The sequence below is a fragment of the Doryrhamphus excisus genome, chromosome 20, assembly GCF_030265055.1.
Source record: "Doryrhamphus excisus isolate RoL2022-K1 chromosome 20, RoL_Dexc_1.0, whole genome shotgun sequence".
Classification (NCBI taxonomy): domain Eukaryota; kingdom Metazoa; phylum Chordata; class Actinopteri; order Syngnathiformes; family Syngnathidae; genus Doryrhamphus; species Doryrhamphus excisus.
In genome coordinates this window covers 15,339,073-15,358,008 of record NC_080485.1, presented here as the reverse complement: position 1 = coordinate 15,358,008, position 18,936 = coordinate 15,339,073, and the positions used below count along the sequence as shown (strand labels likewise).

General features: G+C 42.2%; 2 protein-coding genes and 1 pseudogene across 2 annotated transcripts; 2 read left to right on the top strand and 1 right to left on the bottom strand.

Moving 5' to 3' along the window:
- Positions 1-6,967, top strand: LOC131107932 (max-interacting protein 1-like; annotated as a pseudogene).
- Positions 6,968-7,449: 482 nt separating this feature from the next.
- Positions 7,450-9,591, bottom strand: smndc1 (survival motor neuron domain containing 1). The gene is made up of 6 exons (XM_058058455.1): positions 9,423-9,591; positions 8,965-9,084; positions 8,643-8,785; positions 8,318-8,482; positions 8,090-8,243; positions 7,450-7,991 (listed from the first exon to the last, which is right to left on the bottom strand). Exons 2-6 carry the CDS (start codon positions 9,082-9,084, stop codon positions 7,854-7,856), a joined length of 720 nt encoding a protein of 239 aa, XP_057914438.1. The 5' UTR covers positions 9,423-9,591; the 3' UTR covers positions 7,450-7,853.
- Positions 9,592-11,088: 1,497 nt separating this feature from the next.
- On the top strand, positions 11,089-12,216 carry LOC131108305 (alpha-2A adrenergic receptor-like). The gene has a single exon (XM_058059273.1). The coding sequence runs from the start codon at positions 11,089-11,091 to the stop codon at positions 12,214-12,216; it is 1,128 nt and encodes a 375-aa protein (XP_057915256.1).
- Positions 12,217-18,936: the final 6,720 nt, after the last annotated feature.

The window sequence follows — 18,936 nt, the reverse complement described above, 5'->3', positions numbered from 1 at the left end:
CTTGCAGCATCGATCATGAGGATGTGTCGTACGGCCCAGTTGACAATGGATGCAGCGTGCATGCGTTAGTGGGAGGGATTATCCACCAAGTAGGGCAAGTGGCTGAGGGCTAAGGACTGCAATTCCATCCAGCCTCAGTCAGTCATCCGCTCAGTGCACACACACACTCGGGGAACAGGCTGCTTATTTAGCCATATCGGGCAAAATGGTGAAGTACGTGGGCCAGCAGGACGAGCTGAAAGCCGAGGAGCTCTCCGACGCCTCCGTGGACCAGCAGGATCTGGGAGAGATGTCCGACTGCTCCCTGGGCGACGTGTTCCAGTGCTCGGCCGAATGCTCCGCCATGGAGCACATCGATACTTTCATGAAGAACGTGCAAGTGCTGCTGGATGCGGCGCATTACATCGAGAATGTGGAGAAGAACAGCGGAAGTAAGTGAAGACGTGCATGCAGCAGGGGTGCACGTCCCTCGTATGCGTGGGGGGTGGGGTGGAGGGGCAGACAGACAACAATAGAGGCGACGACAGACGCGCACGGCAACGCAACGCAAGGCCAAGGATGAGCTCTATGTCTGATTTCACCTGCTCCTGGGAAGCAATATCCTCACTTGGAGGCTTTAAACGCACCACAAGACAACCCGGAAATGGGGCTACATTTAGATACGAGGGTGCAAACGCATCGCTGGCTGCATTTGAGGCCATCGGACCCCATTTAAACTGCACTCTACTTGAGCTAACACGTATCAATTGCACGTTTTTTTAAAAAATAACATGCATATATGCACATTAATTACCATAATATAGTTAAATATCAACTCAATCCCCCTTATGCCACCATCCTCTTTAAGAAATCGCACATATTCAATAATTTAAACACAACACAAACCAGTCTCTAATGGCAAATGTACTTTAAAAAAAATAAATGTGTTTAAACACACATATATACATATATATGTATATATACAGCTACCAGCTACGCTTCCTTGTATGTTATTCACATGGTTTCCACATGGAACGGATTGCGGCGTTGTCATTGGTCCGCGCCCATGTTCCCAGCGCGGCTAGCCAATCAGAGGGAGGCTTTTATGTGACGTCACAATGTTACCGGAAAAAGTTGGGACTTGAAGGCTTTTAAACGGAGCAGCTATGAAGTGGGAAATTGAGGATATTAGTGTCCAAAAATAAACATTTTGGAGTATGGACTCGTGTTTGATGGTCAAATCTGTGTTAGAATTGTTTACATCGCTTTTAAGTACTCGTAATGAGTACACTTACTTAATATTTAGGTCACGATACAAATACTAAAATATCGAATAACAAAAACGGAGGTACAAATCGAATAAACCTTCAGTGTTTTATTCAAAACAACACGAACCCTTTCCCAACACATATTGTTTAATATTTTCAAGTAAAAAAAATACACCGTACAGCTCCGCTTCCTTAGAAGTGTAACACGCATGGGGATGCCGACTTTTTCATTGGTCCGCACACATGTTCCACAATGCAGTTAGCCAATCAGACGCGCCTTCAACTGTGACGTTGACGTGTTCCCGGAAGAGGGACACGATGGGTCTTTTAGGCTTTCACGCAGAGTATTTTAGGAGTAATACCAGGAGGATAAAAGTAGCAAAAAATATTTTGAGGTGTTCGACGTTGTATTTTATGACCGTAGTGTTTACAAGGATCATTTACATAGATGTACAGACTACACTTGCTTAATATTCAGGTCACAACATAATGCTAGCCAAGCTAACCTACCAAGCTAATCTACAACATGGGGTAAAACTCATTGTATCATTGCTTCTTTTATTTAAAATCCCACAGAATGTGAGCATGGTTATGCTTCAGCCTACCCTGCCAGCCAGATGGCACACCCACAGAAACAGCGTAAATTCAAGAACAGGAAACTGGATAATATTCACAATAGGTGAGTTAACCAGTGCAAATTATTAACCAATATGGTCTTTTTTGTGCACAGTCATGGTTATTACTTTACATTCATAGATTGTTATAGGTGTTATTGTCATATTAAAAATGTATTATTTATTTGTCATACCTATAGATCAGCCCACAACGAACTGGAGAAGAATAGGTGAGTAATACAATCCTGCAGCATCAGTGAATTCATGTCATTGCAATCATCAAAACAAAATGTTATCTTTAAGGACAGCTTGTAAATTCACCTTTCACGGGGCGTAGCCCTTAGCCATGTGTACCGTGCGGCCTCTGTAGCTAAGAGTGACGGTTCCTGGAGGACTTGGAGACATTTCCCCAGTCAGCAAATGTGAAGCATCTGTTTCCAGACAACAGAACTCCTTTCCTGAAGCACAGCCTCCCTCGTCGTCGGACGAGGCAGCCATCGCTAGGAGCAGATGACAAATGTCAGGATGCATTAATGCCAAACTGAAATGTTGGGTAAACAAAGCAAGTGGAGTTTAGGAGTTGGATGTTGCAGGGAGGTGAACGTTTAATATTTTAAAAAAGCGGATAATAGATTACATCTGTACTTGATCCACTTATATATACTAGTATATATTTTTATTATGGTGCTGCTTCATACTAATGGCCGCACTTCCTGCTTTTGTGTATCTCCCCTGACAGACGAGCACATCTCCGCCTTTGTTTGGAGAGGTTGAAGTCGCTCATTCCACTGGGACCAGACTGCAGTCGGCACACCACACTGGGACTTCTCAACAAGGCCAAAGCACACATCAAGGTGTGGTAGTCGAAAAACAATCAGCAACACCCGTACGGTGACACACGGACATATGACACTCACCCCCCCACCTGCTGGATCTGGGGGGTCACTGCAACACTCGGCCCCAATGCAAGTGGTGTGGAACAGCAGAAAGTGAAACTATATTGTTCCATGCGCGTCTTTAATGGGATATTGTACCGGGTCACTTTATATATTTCAGAAAAAAACTGCATATTATTAGTATGATTGACATGAATTTTAAAAAAATCTTCATAATAATCATAGTACGTTTCCTCTTGTAATATTATGAGTTTATTTTCATAATATTTCGTTTTATTCCAGTAATATTATACAAAGGGATGGCTTGGTGTCAACACTTTTATGCTGCGTTCAAGTGTAGGAAACGTGCTGCTGTGTTTGTCTGGTCTGAGCAGGTGCAGCCAGCGTACAGGAAGAGGAAGCACACACACACACAAACAGGAAGTTCCACTTTCCTAACTTAGCTCACGCGTCTTTGTTCCCTGGCAGAAACTTGAAGAAGCCGACCGAAGGAGTCAGCACCAGCTGGACACGCTGGAGAGGGAGCAGAGGTACCTGCAGAGGCAGCTGGCCCAGCTGCAGACGCTCGGGGACCGGGACCGGGTCCGCATGGACAGTCTGGCCTCGCCGATGGACTCTGATGAGCGCTCCGAGTCTGAAAGAGGTAGCAGCTTTGTATGCCCACTGGACACTTAATTAGGAACACTGCACGGAGACCCCATCCAAGACCCGGACGGCTTTGCACAGATAATATTCATATTTTCATATCATAAAATCATCAAAAGGATCTTTGTTTGAAAACAGCAAAGGGGTCCCATGATATAAAGGATCTTTGACGAGTGTTTTTAACAGCAGAGCACTCCTGTCACATTGAGGATCTTTGACTGGCATTTTTGCAGAATATTGTTAAAAACAGCAGTGCACTCCTGGCATATAGAGGATCTTTGACAAGGTTTTTTTCCCCTTTTTTGGCAGTAGGTCCTTAAAATCTGCAACGCTCTCCTGTCATCGCAAGGATCTTTGACTTGGTGCGGTCCTATTATTATATATAGAGGATCTTTGACTAGCATTTTTGCAGAGGATTGTTAAAAACAGCAGTGCACTCCTGGTATATAGATGATCTTTGACAAGGTGTTTTTTTTTTCTCCTCTTTTTTTGGCAGTAGGTCCTTAAAATCAGCAACGCTTTCCTGTCATCATAAGGATCTTTGACTTGACGTGGTCCTATTATTATATATAGAGGATCTTTGACTAGCATTTTTGCAGTACATACTTACAGTACCGGTACATGCAGCAGTATGCTAATGTTGTATATTCAAGATCTTTGGTGAGTGGTTTTGCAATGGGAAATGCACTCCTGTCATATAGAAGATCTTTGAGTGGTGTTTTTGTGGAGGGTCATTTAAAAATAGCAATGGAGGATCTTTGACAATACTTCTTTTGCAGAAGGTCCTTAAAAACAGCAAAGATCTTTGTGTTTTTTTGTTTGAAAACAGCAGAGGGGTCTCACAATATAAAGGATCTTTGACGAGTGTTTTTGCTGTATATCATTTAACAACAGCAGAACACTCCTGTCACATTGAGGATCTTTGACTGGCATTTTTGCAGAAGATTGTTAAAAACAGCAGTGCACTCCTGGCATATAGATGATCTTTGACAAGTTTTCTTCCACTTTTTTTTGGCAGTAGGTCCTTAAAATAAGCAACGCTGTCCTGTCTTTGACTTGGTACGGTCCTATTATTTTATATAGAGGATCTTTGACTAGCATTTTTGCAGAAGATTGTTAAAAACAGAAGTGCACTCCTGGCATGTAGATGATCTTTGACAATTTTTTTTTTCCTTTTTTTTGGCAGTAGGTCCTTAAAATCAGCAACGCTCTCCTGTCATCAAAAGGATCTTTGATTTGGTGCGGTCCTATAATGATATAGAGGATCTTTAACTAGCATTTTTGCAGTAGGTACTTACAGTACTGGTACATGCAGCAGTATGCTAATGTTGTATTGAAGATCTTTGGTTAGGGGTTTTGCAATGGGAAATGCACTCCTGTCATATAGAAGATCTTTGACTGGTGTTTTTGTAGAGGGTCATTTAAAAACAGCAATGGAGGATCTTTGACTGGCATTTTTGCAGAAGATTGTTAAAAACAGCAGTGCACTTCTGGCATATAGAGGATCTTTGACAAGGTTTTTTTCCCCACTTTTTTTGGCAGTATGTCCTTAAAATCTGCAACGCTCTCCTGTCATCAAAAGGATCTTTGATTTGGTGCGGTCCTATAATGATATAGAGGATCTTTAACTAGCATTTTTGCAGTAGGTAAAAACTTACAGTACTGGTACATGCAGCAGTATGCTGATGTTGTATTGAAGATCTTTGGTTAGGGGTTTTGCTCCACTCCTGTCATATAGAGGATCTTTGAGTGGTGTTTTTGCTATAGTTTGTCATTTAAGTACAGCTGAGGACTCCTGTTTTATAGAGGATCTTTGACTTAAAAATAGAGCAGTTCTACGACATAAAGGATATTTGATTTTTTTGAACATCAAGCATGTAATATGAGACAAAAAAAATAAGAACTGCAACGCTCCCATTTTCCAATGTAAATAGATGATCTTTGACGGTGTTTTCTCCTGTCACACAGAGAGAGAGTGTTAGTGACGAGTGTACACGTGATGTCATTTCAGAGGACATTGAAGTGGACGTGGAGTGCACCGAGTTCTCCCATGGAGAAATGGACAGTGTGAGCAGCGGCGCCGCCAGCGACCTGGACGACCAGAGCAGCCGGCAGAGCTCAGCCAGCGATGAAGGATACTCCACCTGCAGCTTGCTCAAAGTGGCCTTCTCCGCTTGAGGTCAGCAACACTCACTGTGCTTCCACCTCTCCAGCCGCACTCTTTTTTTTTTTTTTACGGCTTTAACAATCACCAGCCTCCAGCGATACACAACACCCCCCCCTCTCTCTCACCACACCCCCACCTAAAATGTCCACCTAAAAGAACCAGCCTTAAGCTCAACTCTCGAAACCTGAATGTCTGTTGTCGTCCTGTGACCAGCCGGAATCAAACACACCTTCACTCAACAGTCACCCAAATACCACGGGGGGGTACAACTCCAAATCAATCAAGTTGATCCCCGGATAAACCAGCAAAAAAAACCCACAAACAATACCAGCTTGAAGCTGACCGTACGGAATAGGACTCCGCTACATTTGCCTTGTGAAAAGAAAAGCTCTTCTCCGCCCTGGGAGGGCTTCCGTGTCTGCATTCCAAAATAATGTCCTCGGGCTCGGAGCCGCAAGCATCACTTCTTTTAATTTATTTTCTATATTTATTTGCTTATATTTAATTGCGCTGCAGCTTGAGTGGGAAAGAAATGTTTGAAGCGACTCGGCACCCCCCCACCCTTTGAATGCATTCTCCCTGCTTAGAGCGGAATAAGCTATCCACTACTTGTCGAAGCACAAGGCTAAAGCAATAACGCATCCACTTTCCGTTGACGTTGTGTCCGTCCAACATGGAATACATTTCACTCGTGGGAATGATGTCAAAAAGGGAGGAAAGAAAAGATTGTCAATGATTTGAAGAAGCTACAGTGCACGCGTGGCGAATGTTGTAATGCGCTTTGGAATCGACAAAGCTTTAAATGAAATGTCCGTAGCGTCAACCAAACACTTTTGGATTTGTAATATTTGTAATATTGTTTGTATGATCAGGAAAATTGAAAACACGCCGTGTTAGTTTTGACACCGTTATTGCTTCAGATATGATATTTTTCCTTCCACTCGTGAATCCATCACCACCAAATTGTGTCTTATCGTGGGTGTATGACTCTTATTGCACAAGTCCCCGCGCTCACCCGCTTCCCCTCGACCCCCCCCCCCCCCCCCCCCCACCACCCAACGTGTTGGGAAATATGGAACGATGCACTATAGAATCATTGTGTTTGGGACTTCACGTGGATTGAAAAAGAAGAAAAAAAAAAAGCACAGCCGATGTTTTTAGATTTCATTAGGGGTCTGATGTGACTGTCAAAATATGCTGCTGGTGCCCTGCTGATACTTTATGGATCCTGACGACTCCCCGGAATCCTAATAAATCTCTTCTTCCACCAAGACATCAACCGACTGTGTGTTATTCTGGTATTACATGTGCTTCCGTCAGCTGTGTTAAAAATGTTATAAAAATAACTTATATTACATCATTTTAGTAGCATGAAGTTGGAGTATTAAAGAAAAAAAGGTTGTTTTTTTTAAGGCTGTTTTTTTAAGGGGCGAGGTGATGTTATGGAAAAGGTTATGATATATAGTTGCAAGAATAACTTTTACAAGAAGAAAGTCAAAATATATAAAGTCTAAAATGGTGAAAAATAACCATGTACTCAAAGTATGTTTAGGGAAAGTTATGGAAATAAAGTCATGATATTACAAAATAACATTTACAAAGAATATTTCAAAAGAAATGCAGAAAATTGGGGAAAGTGTCATGTAAAAATTGTGATACCGATAGGCCTTTACACTTGGCAGTTTTTTGACAAAGAGATTATGAAATATATATCTCATATCTACATGTGTTCCTTGATAAAATATCAAAGTGGTAAAGTTGCGTCCATTCATTTTTGGCTGGAAAAACGGTTTGGACAGCCCTGCCATAACGCTGCCATAGAGGCAGCGGCGAGCCTTCAGCGCCCCCCAGAGGAGCAGACAAGAACAGCAAGGCAGCAATAACGAGCAGGCAGTCATTTATAAAAGGCCAAAAATAAACAAAACAAAACACGATCTTTTATTTTCCTGTTATAAATACAGAAATGAAAAGCATCAACGCCGCCATTGATGTTCTTCCATCCAAAATAAAAATACACAGCAGTTCTTGGAAGTGTTGAGCTGTGGAATTAGGGCTTTGCTTGGGATCACACTTCCTGTGACCTCATTCCGAACATACTTTCTATTTGTCACACCTGCACGATATGAAGAAAACTACATCGACGTTTCAAACGGTGTTCCGGTCATTCCTCTGTCACGTGATGGAGGTGGATCTTGTTGTGTACGCACAAAATGGAAAAGACTATTATATTGGCTGCACCGCTGAAAGGGTTAAGTGTATTTACAGGAGTTGGAGGGGGCGGGGGTCACTGTGGCATTAAATGTCTGACGTTGTATTTGGATGTGTCGTTGTACTGAGTCATGGGTTTGTCTGCGATGCCGCATGTTCCCACGCCCACCTTGCCGTTCACGCTTTCGGGAGATGCAAATATGCTTCTCTTGACCTGGAAGAGACAACGACATGAAATAACACCCCTATAGTCACCGTTACACACATATTACGCAATATAAGTAAGACTTTAGATGTACGGCTATATCTCACCTGTCCTTTCTTGTTCTTTGAGTAGGCTTTGTTGTTGAACTGCTGCCACTTGGACTTTTGGTCCTCTCGTTCCTGCTCCAGTTCCTTCATTCGCTGCACCTTCTTCTGTGCTTTCTTCTTCTTGTATTCTCGCTGCTCGGCAATCTGCTCCTTCCTGCGGTAACAAGACCACCGGGTTAAACCTCACAAAACGAGTACGTTGCAAAGACTTGATGTATTTGTCTGTACCTGGACTTGGACTTTAAGCCGAGCAGGTCGTCGTCGAGGTGCCCCCCGTCCTCCCGCGACTTGAGGTTCTGCAGCGGGATCACTTCGGCGTTGCCGTAGCTGGTGAAGGTGACGGCGGCCGTGCTGTTTTCGTGGTCCACCTCCTCGATCTCGGCGTCGTACACCCTGCAAAAGAGCCACGTCTGTAAGCAGGTGAGTACCATTCAAAGACCTTCGTGGGGATGTGGGTGATTAAACGGGGTACAACCAAATCATAATAGCAACAACGGCAATGGTTTCATCATCATCATCATCATCATCATCATCATCCGGGCGAGACACTCACTGTCCGTCCTGACTCCACACGGCCAAACACTTGTCCCCCACTCTCCAGATGTGCTTGGCGGGCGCCGCCGGAGCGCCATTAGTACTGGGAGCGGCTTCAGCGGGCTGTGAGGCCAGGAGGTCTTTTGTCAAGTCGATGACTTCCTGAGGGGGGGCAAAAAAACAAAATAAGTCATGGGTGTCTAAACATCACATCGGACACCATAAAATGACAACATCAATAATTTAGTAAATATTTAAAGAATTAAATAAGATATTTATTTGGGCTTACTACACAATGACTACTATTGTTGTGAGCATGCGTGACATTGACGCAAACACACCTGCAAGTCTTTCTGTAGTTTGCGGAGGTCGTCATTGTCTGGATCGGTGGACAAGGCGACTTCAACTTGCTGGAGCTGAGCTTTGTAGCTGCCGAGCTGCTTCACCAGGTCCTCCGACATCTGTGTGGAACGTCATTAGCGCGTTAGCAGCATTGCTATGCTATGTGTACTTAGCTATGCGTAATTAGCACACGGCCGGAGACGAATATATGTGCATTTAAGGAACGAATTAGCACGGCGGATTCGATTCACACCAACACATAAACCATACAAAAGACATAAATTGGAATAAAAAGTCGGATAAAACGTATCATTTGATTCGCGTGATAAATAAACTTACCGCTAGCTTGAGTCAGTTAGCATCGGCCTTGTTATCGCATTGAGCTAATGCTAACAAGTTGTCACACCGAAAACAGGCAACAATACATTAAAAAGACACAAATTAACAGTTCACTTGCCTTTATATGAATGCACCTAAGATGTAAATGCTGTAAACATTCAACTTCGTCGTCTTCAATTGGCCAAACACAACCACTCAGCCGAACAGAGCAACAACAGCGGTCGGACGTCGTACTTCCGGTACAGGAAATCAAAATCTCGCGATAACAGTACAGATCCCCAACTAGTTCTCGGATGTCTCCAGCGGCCTTGACAGCAATAATCTTTTCAGTGTAATGATTTTTGTTAAACAAGTTTGGAAACATACCTGTTACATAGGAATTGACCAAAATATTTCCACAAATAATATGACGACGTTGGCATTAAGGAAAGAGATTCGGACAGTTTTTCAAGCTAAGAGACCTCCATACGAAACGGAATTTGTGCCATCACCAGGTAGGCCTCACTGACAGTAATTTCATTTTGTGACGTCAGGATAACTTAAATACTGCAGTATGTCATACATGACTTCGTGTCATATTCCGCATGACCGCTTGGACTTTAATTTTGTTTTGTGTCCGTAGTGTTTGTGCTCTTATTTTGGTTTTCTGTTTCCTGTTTGGCGTGATGTGCAGCTGGTTTGCGGTCACTAGAAAGCGTATGAACCTGTACATATTTCTCATGAGTCGTCAGCTTTTTAGGCAGAATTTAGGCAGACGTAACAACAAAACGCTCGTATTAATACACTACATGATTACAACTGTGTTAATGTATTTTTAATCATAAAAATTAATTGTTTACAGCCTATTAGCTTGCTAACACACGGAAGCGGGAACCAGAAGTCAGCCCCCGTCGCCTGCCAATGATGTCATCAGTGGTTGACTCTGTAGTTCTATGCTAAGTCTCACCCAAAAACGCACTTTTATAGTTTTACATGCCTTAAAATATAAAAAAAAATACATAACTGATTAAGGAAGAGGATAAATTGACATATTAGGTTACTTTTCTGCCATAATTGAAGAAGTAATGGCTGATTGCCAAAGACACAAAGTGGCAGTGAGATCAGTACGGACACTAATGCTGGCACTCGCCACTTTTTTGGCTCCATTTGGCTTATTTTGGAGCCGTGATGAAAAGAAATCAGACAGGAAACACCAGTGAATAACTCATGACAAAACAGGAAGATGGTGTTCGTGTTGATCTCAGATTCATGATGCTAGCCATTGGCAGAAAAAAAAATGATACTGGTTTGATGCAGTATCCCATTTTATGTCAATATTGGACATCCCTATAAAAATTAAATTAAAAAAAAAGATAGACACAAACATTATTGACCCAAGATAATGATTTAAAGCAGCAAAGATGGCAACTTGTATTTTTCCATGTGTGCTTCATATGACTCCAATATATGAAAAGGACATTATCAGGCTTCAGAGTGTGCTTAGCAGTCTCCACAAGCAGGAGGAGCCCCCCCCCCCACCCCTCCCTCACTGGTGGTAGCGTCACATCTAGCTCTTATAAAAGAGCCACCCTCCATTCTACCATACCTGCCTAAAACATCTGCTTCAACCACATCTGGGTGCTTTTTTTCCTGCATTGACTTCCAAGTCGGACTCCACTAGGATCACGGATTAATGTTGTTGGGAAGTGTCTTTTTTTGGAATGACACAGAAGAAGAAGAAGAAGACATCTCTTGAAGAAAATGAAGGCTGCTTCCCGTGATGCTGAGCTCAGCTAATCATGTCAATGGGTTGCCTGAACTTGACGAATGAGACCGTCGCGCCCGCCAGGCACCCGTACACCGCCCAGACCTCGGTGCCAATGACCCTCCTGGTGGGCGTCCTCATCCTGCTGACCGTGTTCGGCAACGTCATGGTCGTCATCGCCGTGACCACCAGCCGGGCGCTGAGAGCCCCCCAGAACTTATTTTTGCTGTCTCTGGCCTGTGCCGACATCCTGGTGGCGACTTCGGTGATGCCCTTCTCGCTGGCCAATGAGCTGATGGGTTACTGGTACTTTGGGAAAGTGTGGTGCGAGATCTACTTGGCGTTGGATGTGCTTTTCTGCACCTCGTCCATCGTCCATTTATGTGCCATAAGTTTGGACAGATACTGGTCCATCACACGGGCCGTCGAGTACAATCTGCTGAGGACGCCGCGCAGGATCAAGTGCACCGTCTTCGTCGTTTGGGTGCTGGCGGCCATTATTTCCTTCCCGCCTCTTATCACCATGAAGAAGGACGAGGGCAAAGAGGACCGCCCCGAGTGTAGAATTAACGACGAGCGATGGTACATTATCTTCTCCAGCACCGCTTCCTTCTTTGCGCCATGCGCCATTATGGTTCTGGTCTACATGAGGATCTACCAGGTTGCCAAGCAGAGAACTCGAACCTTACCAGGTGAAAAGTCACGAGAAAACGGAAACCCGGAAGATCCAAAGAAATTAAGAAGAGATAATGGGAAGTCCACGCAGGTCAACGGAGACGAGGAAGTAGACGAAGAACAGTCCTCATCCGACGCTAACGAAGTAGCCTTGTGCTCCCTGAAAAAGAAACGCCCGGCTCGGAAGTGGAAGCCCGAAACGGACGCCGCTCCCAAGTCGGAGGCGAGCAAATGGAAGGGCAGGCAACGTCGAGAGAGGCGCTTGACGTTGGTGCTGGCCGTGGTGGTGGGAGTGTTCGTCCTTTGCTGGTTCCCCTTCTTTTTCACGTACACGCTCACCGCCGTGTGCACGTGCTGCGTGCCCGAGACGCTCTTCAAGATGTTCTTCTGGTTGGGCTACTGCAACAGCTCCCTGAACCCCGTCATATACACCATATTTAATCACGACTTCAGGAGGTCCTTTAAGAAGATCCTCTGTCCAAAAGGCCATTGACCATTTCGGAACGGATCCTAAGCATGTTGAAGTATTTAAAAGTATTTATTCAGTCTTTCATTTTTGTTGTTAACTTTGTTGGAAAAAAAAACATTAAAAATGAAACTTCTTTAAGCTACTGTTGATTTTTTTTTTTTACATCTACTGTATAACGGTGGTTATCAATATAAGCATAATTTATGGACAATAGGTTTTCATAATTTGTCTGGTCCTGCGACTTTTATATCAACATTTCTGTACAATTGAACATGTTTTTAAATGCTTTAGGCTTGGGAATTTTGTGGATTTAGCGATGTGGAATGAGATCGGGAGTTCGGTGAACTTGCTTGTTATGTTGGTTTAGCCTATTTAGCCTCCCACGTATGTTCTTTATGATATTGTGTAGTTGAATAACTGTTAATGTGTTCCATTCTTTCTGTCACTCGTTAACATTGAACTGAAAATGTTTTTACCTCTGTAAGCTATTATTGATTAAAAAATTTTTTTTTTTACAAAATTTATAACAATTGTGTTTTATACATAATGGTAATTTATCTATATGATTGTAGTTTTCGGAGTATGAGTCGCATGTTTTTCATATTTTGGCTGGTCCTGCGACATAGTAGTATGTATGGATTCAATGGATTCCGTGATGTGAAACGAGATCGGGAGCTCGGTGAACTTGCTTGTTATGTTGGTTTAGCCTATTCAGCCTACCAGGTATGTTCTTTATGATATTGTGTAGTTGAATAACTGTTAATGTGTTCCGTTCTTTCTGTTCTTTCTCGTTAACATTGAACTGAAAAAAATGTAACCTCTGTAAGCTATTATTGATTAAATTTTTTTTTTTACAAAATTTTTAACAATTGTATTTTATACATAATGGTAATTTATCTTTATGACCGTAGTTTTCGGACTATGAGTCGCATGTTTTTCATAGTTTGGCTGGTCCTGCGACTTATATATGGATTCAATGGATTCCGCAATGTGAAATGAGATCGGGAGCTCGGTGAACTTGCTTTTTGGACTGGTAGCATGTTATGTTCATTTAATTAAGCGTTAATTTGTTAAATTGAACATAGCCGATACCTATTCAACCTGTTGTTCTGTGTGCTGTTGAATAACGTTGCTTTCCAGATTAAATGTCTGTTCCCGGACTTCAATTTGTGAAATATAATGCGACATACAGTATATACAGTGTATGCTTTGTTCTTTTTTTATGATTCATTTTTGACTGATGAAATTGCAATTCCAAAAAATATGCAATATACATTTCATTACATTGAATTCTGACTTTTCCTTCCCTTTTTTGTGCTGAGTGGGAGAGATCACATGATTGTTTTTTTCTTAGTCCTTATGATTTAAAGTCAAATGACCAAATTAACTTTCTTAGCCTTTGTACAAGTACAAGGATATGTCAGAGGAAACAAGACTTTATTCCGAATGTTAACGTTAAGAAACTATGAACTATATTTGCATAATTGTCATCAAAATCCATTACATTTTTTTTCATCTTTCTAACTGCCGTCAGAATGACATATTATGCAATTTTATCCAGTAAGCATCATTGCAATGAGACTCATGACATTAAGAGGCAATGTTTTTTTTTTCTTTTCCAGTAACTATCCTCTCCCGAGCTGGAGACGTTTATATGAAGGGAGAATTAAAGCTAGGAGGTGCGTGGGGGCGGCTCAGCAATATTGAAGGCAGTTTATTATGAATTATAGCCCTTCATATCAGGATGTCATTAAATCCTCCCCTGGAGTCAAACACGACTCCGACAAAAGCGCTGGAAACGCGAGCGCCTGCTGCAAATGACACAATTAGCTTCCATATGCACACAGCGGCTTATCGAGTGTGCTCCGTGTGCGCTATCGTACATTCTCCGACTATCTTCTGCTTTCTAGTGCAGCGTTCACATGGCCGTAGTAAACAACCCGGCCTGTGAAGCTCAATAAAAGATTCCCATGACTTCCTGTGTGGAACGCCGTTGTTTGAGATTCCTGTGGTACGCATGTTTGGGCTCAAGTGATCGTCTGCGAGGCTTAAAATACGACAACTCTGCAGAAAATGTCTGTGCTGGAGTTCCCATGAAGAATAAGCCATGAGAAAGATTGCGTAATATGTACATGACATTGGTATGTCAGCCTTTGCACTCTTTATGTAATATATGATATTTCAGTGGGAAATATGCATACCGAACGTCTTAGAATCTGGCGTAAGGTCAACTAATGGGTTAAGTTTGCACGAGTGCAGTACCCCATCACAGACAGCAGATGGCACTGTGGTGAAAAAAGCTTTCATTACAATATGTATCATATTATGTATCAAATCCATCTTCTATGCCGCTTATCCTCACGAGGTTCACGGGTATGCTGGAGCCTATCCCAGCTGTCTTTGGAGGGAGATGCGGGGTACACTACTTTAGGCCTGTGGGGCACAGACGGTTGTGCCCAACAAATGAAGCAAAACACGGAATATCATCAAACATCAGTTTTATGAAGTTCAGTAGAACTTTTGTCCCGTCACATAATTTGGAATTGAACTCAAAATGTGATGACCTTTTATTGTGATGACCCCACAGGTGGACGGACAGCAGTGATGGAAAGGAGGAACCTTGTGACGATAACCATAGACACTAATCGCCCTCCTTCCTGAGGGTAAGTACACAATTTTTTACTGTTTTGTCAGTGGTTAGCTTATTTTTACACTTCTGTGACCACTTGGGAATCTTATAAGCTACCTCAGGCTTTTCCAGGTCACTCCATAAATGCTGATAGTTTGACCTAGGAACTGATTAATTTTCATTTTCCCACTTTTATCTGATGCCTTGACATTTTTTTCCCAATGAAAACGCCCTACTGTCGACCTGGCTGGTTTTGTACATTAGCCCATTGCGTGTTCTAAAAAATATTATTTTACAGGAAAAATTACGAACAGGAGAAATAACCAAAAATATATTTCATCTTATGAGAATAAGTCAAAATGTAGGAACAGTGTCATAATTATAATAATCAAAATGTAGATGAACAAAGTTGACATGGTTATAGCAGGAGAAATGGCAAAAGAATAAAGTCAAAATATTAATAGAAATAGTTGCATTTCAACGAGAAGATTAAAAAAATTATAAGAGAAAAAAATTGTCGTATTCCAACAGAAAAAAGTCACATTTTTTAATGACCGGAAGCTTGTAATATTGTGAGGAAAAATAATATTTTAGTCGCAGAGTTTAAATATTAAAGAAGTTGTAATATAATGATAAACCAACTAAATCTACAATTACAGTAGCTTTTTAGCGATGTTAAATATTACAGAAATATTATGGGAACAAAGTCAGGAAGAAGAACATGTAGTATGAAGATTCATTTTCTACCGCTTATCCTCACAAGGGTCGTGGGGGGGTTGCTGGAGCCTATCCCAGCCGTCTTCGGGCGAGAGGCGGGGTACACGCTGGACTGGTGGCCAGCCAATCACAGGGCACATATAGACAAACAACCATTCACACTCACATTCATACCTATGGACAATTTGGAGTGGCCAATTAACCTAGCATGTTTTTGGAATGTGGGAGGAAACCGGAGTACCCGGAGAAAACCCACGCATGCACAGGGAGAACATGTAAATGCCACACAGAGATGGCCGAGGGTGGAATCGAACTCGGGTCTCCGAGCTGTGAGCCTGGTTGCTAAAAATTAATACAAAATAAAACTAAACTAAACAAAATACAGCAAAAATGAGGGGAAAAAGATACAAATATATCACAAAGATGAGATAATTTTTTCTTGAAATATGTTTTGAACCAAGTGGGACCGCCTGGTCTACTCCTGTAGGTTTGATCTTTTATGCTCCCATCATAAATTCCCACCTGTCCACTCGGACAGTCTGCAGTGACAAAGATTTATTTCGAGTGTTTAAGGCAAAGCCGCTCCATGCAACAGTCCATAAAAACCAGGCTTGCTTAGTTCCCACCATCGCTGGTCCGCCTCAATCTCTTTTTAAACCTTCTCGTCATGCGTCTCCAAAGGGCGGCTGAACTTTGAGGCAATTAAAGAGCGCAGAGAGCAGACTGCCTCCCAGACATGCGGAGATGATGAAGGCTGGCTGCCAGTGTCAGACAGAGGCCTCGAGACCATACTAATAAGTTTACATCATAGCCGGAGATGAATAGAAGGGTTTTAATTGAATGTTGGCTCATTCATTATGGATGGACACGGGGCCTCGCTGCACGCTGGAGTATACGATACTTCCTCTCGCCAGGGCTGATAAAGACGCAGGCGGATCGAGTTACATTCTGTACCGTAGCAGACGAGCGGCATTTGCTTTTTTTTATTTTTCTCTCCGCCGACTTTCCGTTTCATCAGCGAGTGGACTCAAGCCTGTCGACGTATCTCGGATCAGTTGCGTGTTTTTCAAAGTTTGTGTGTTGTAAAAAAAAACAAAAATCCCAGCAGCTTAAGTTGGCGGTTTCTAAAATCTGCCTGATTCTAAGATATACATAAACATGTGGATAAAGACAAAGCCTCTGCTGGAATTGAGGCCGTACCACGATTGGTCACATGCTGTGGTGTCCACTTCATTAAATAAATGCCACACCTTAAAGGGGAAGTACACTTTTTGCCCGTCATTCACAATCCTTCATTCATTCATTTTTTACCGCTTATCCTCACGAGGGTTGCAAAGGGGTGCTGGAGCCTATCCCAGCTGTCTTCAGGCGAGAGGCGGGGTACACCCTGGACTGGTGGCCAGCCAATCACAGGGCACATATAGACAAACAACCATTCACACTCACATTCATACCTATGGACAATTTGGAGTCGCCAATTAAGCTAGCATGTTTTTGGAATGTGGGAGGAAACATGGAGAACACATAAACTCCACACAGAGATGGCCGTGGGTGGGATTGAACTCGGGTCTCCTAGCTGTGAGGTCTGCACGCTAACCACTTGACCACCGTGCAGCAAACATGAACAAACGCATATTTCTTTCCCTTTTCTGTGTATTCTAGCAAACGAGTTAAATTAGCGGCAACAGTCTTCTATTTACATAAGTGACTTGTACTATATTACTACAGCTATATTATTATTATATTGGACATGAAAAACTATTTTCATCTGGCAGACGAACACAACGCGTCGCTAATCTATCGTCTCGGCATCATCCCCAGACGGAAGAGTGGATACCTAGCTTTCAGTTCCGCTACAAAGACTAGCATAAGAATGTGTATCAATGCAGTGAGAAAATAAGTTTTGGTTGTGTTTTTAAATCATCCAAATATGGCAAAATATTGCAACTATTACATGTTATCATCAGTATATGTGTTAATGCATGATCGCAGTGTGGATATCATACCATGCAACATTGTTAGAGGTTGTTTTCTTTTATTTTTCATAGTCGAAATAGGTGTGTCCCAATGACAGCATTGTAAGCTAGCTCATATTAACTCTTTTTGTAGTGTTATAATGCACAGAAAAGGGAAAGAAATATGTCTTCATGTTTCACATAAGGATTGGGAATGATGGGCAAAATGGGAAAAAAAGTGCACTTCCCCTTTTTAAAAATCAAATGGAGCTTCAGATACCTTAAATGTGTCTGATAGACATGGCATCTGTAAAGCTGACGTTGAAGAATTGTTAAAGAAACTCCCATAAAAAAATACATTACTCCCAAACCCGCCAGGCATGCTCTGCAGGTGGCATTGCTGGTTTTCCAAATATGTATTTTATATTTAATACAACGCAGCGACTCAATTTAAATGATGGGGCACAAATGAGTATGTCCCACAAATTCTGCCTAGCAACATGCGACAGGTCCCGGGAAAAATACTCCAAGTATTTTTATTCATGCCGTTTTTTCAGTAAGTTGTGGCTTATGTGTGTTATGTCGTCTAACAGTCAAAGAAATACAGTATTTCGCTCTTTAATTGACGTTGGGGACTCAAGGGCGTAAGGCCCCCCCATGTGGGATCAAGGGAGCAACATGGAGAAAGATATATATTTATTATATATAAAACAAAAGTCACACAGGGACGGTCCTTCCAATCCCTTTCATTCCTTCCGCTAATTACATTTCCTCTTCGTGCAAAAGAATATGATGTTCAATTATTCATCACATTCCTGTCCGCAAGCTAGTTCATTTGAAAAAAGAATAGTCGCACTTAAATAAAAACAACAGTCAAACAAAATGAGTTAACATGAATACGAGACTCATCATTTATGGAATCCTACCTCAAGCTTTTTTATATTTGAGCACATAAAATCATATGAGGCAATGAGCGTTGTTACGTGTGGCCTCATAATGGCTGATTAATATTAAATACAGCCCTGAAGGCTTTTAACGCTAATCCATAATTAACATGTTTTTGGGGGTTCAAATGTGGAGTGGCGATAGAGGCCAAGATGGCGGAGATCACATTCATACGCTGGATATAAATGATACCATATTTTTGATCTGCATTCTGTTGTTTTATGGTGCGATTCCGCCGTCATGAAGATTGAAGATAATAGCCCAATGCCATCTGCTGCAAACAAAACCTTCATAACCTTTAAGTCGATTACTAACACCGTCACCGCATTCTCACAGCGTATCGTATGAAGATTTAAACCACTTACAGCAGAAGAATGCACGATATTGCTACGGGGACATTCCTTATTGATTCTGGCTTCATAAATGTTTGTTTTTATGATTGAATCAACAATGGTGACACCGACATCATCCCCATTGGGCCTGGTGTGAATACGATAT

Bases quoted from the DNA above. Each gene is read 5' to 3' on its own strand.
- smndc1 (XM_058058455.1), bottom strand. From the start codon at position 9,084: ATGTCGGAGGACCTGGTGAAGCAGCTCGGCAGCTACAAAGCTCAGCTC. The intron at 8,786-8,964 runs GTGTGTTTGCGT...GCCCCCCCTCAG, and splicing joins AACTACAGAAAGACTTGCAG to GAAGTCATCGACTTGACAAA. The intron at 8,483-8,642 runs GTGAGTGTCTCG...GCTCTTTTGCAG, and splicing joins GTGTGGAGTCAGGACGGACA to GGTGTACGACGCCGAGATCG.
- LOC131108305 (XM_058059273.1), top strand. From the start codon at position 11,089: ATGGGTTGCCTGAACTTGACGAATGAGACCGTCGCGCCCGCCAGGCAC.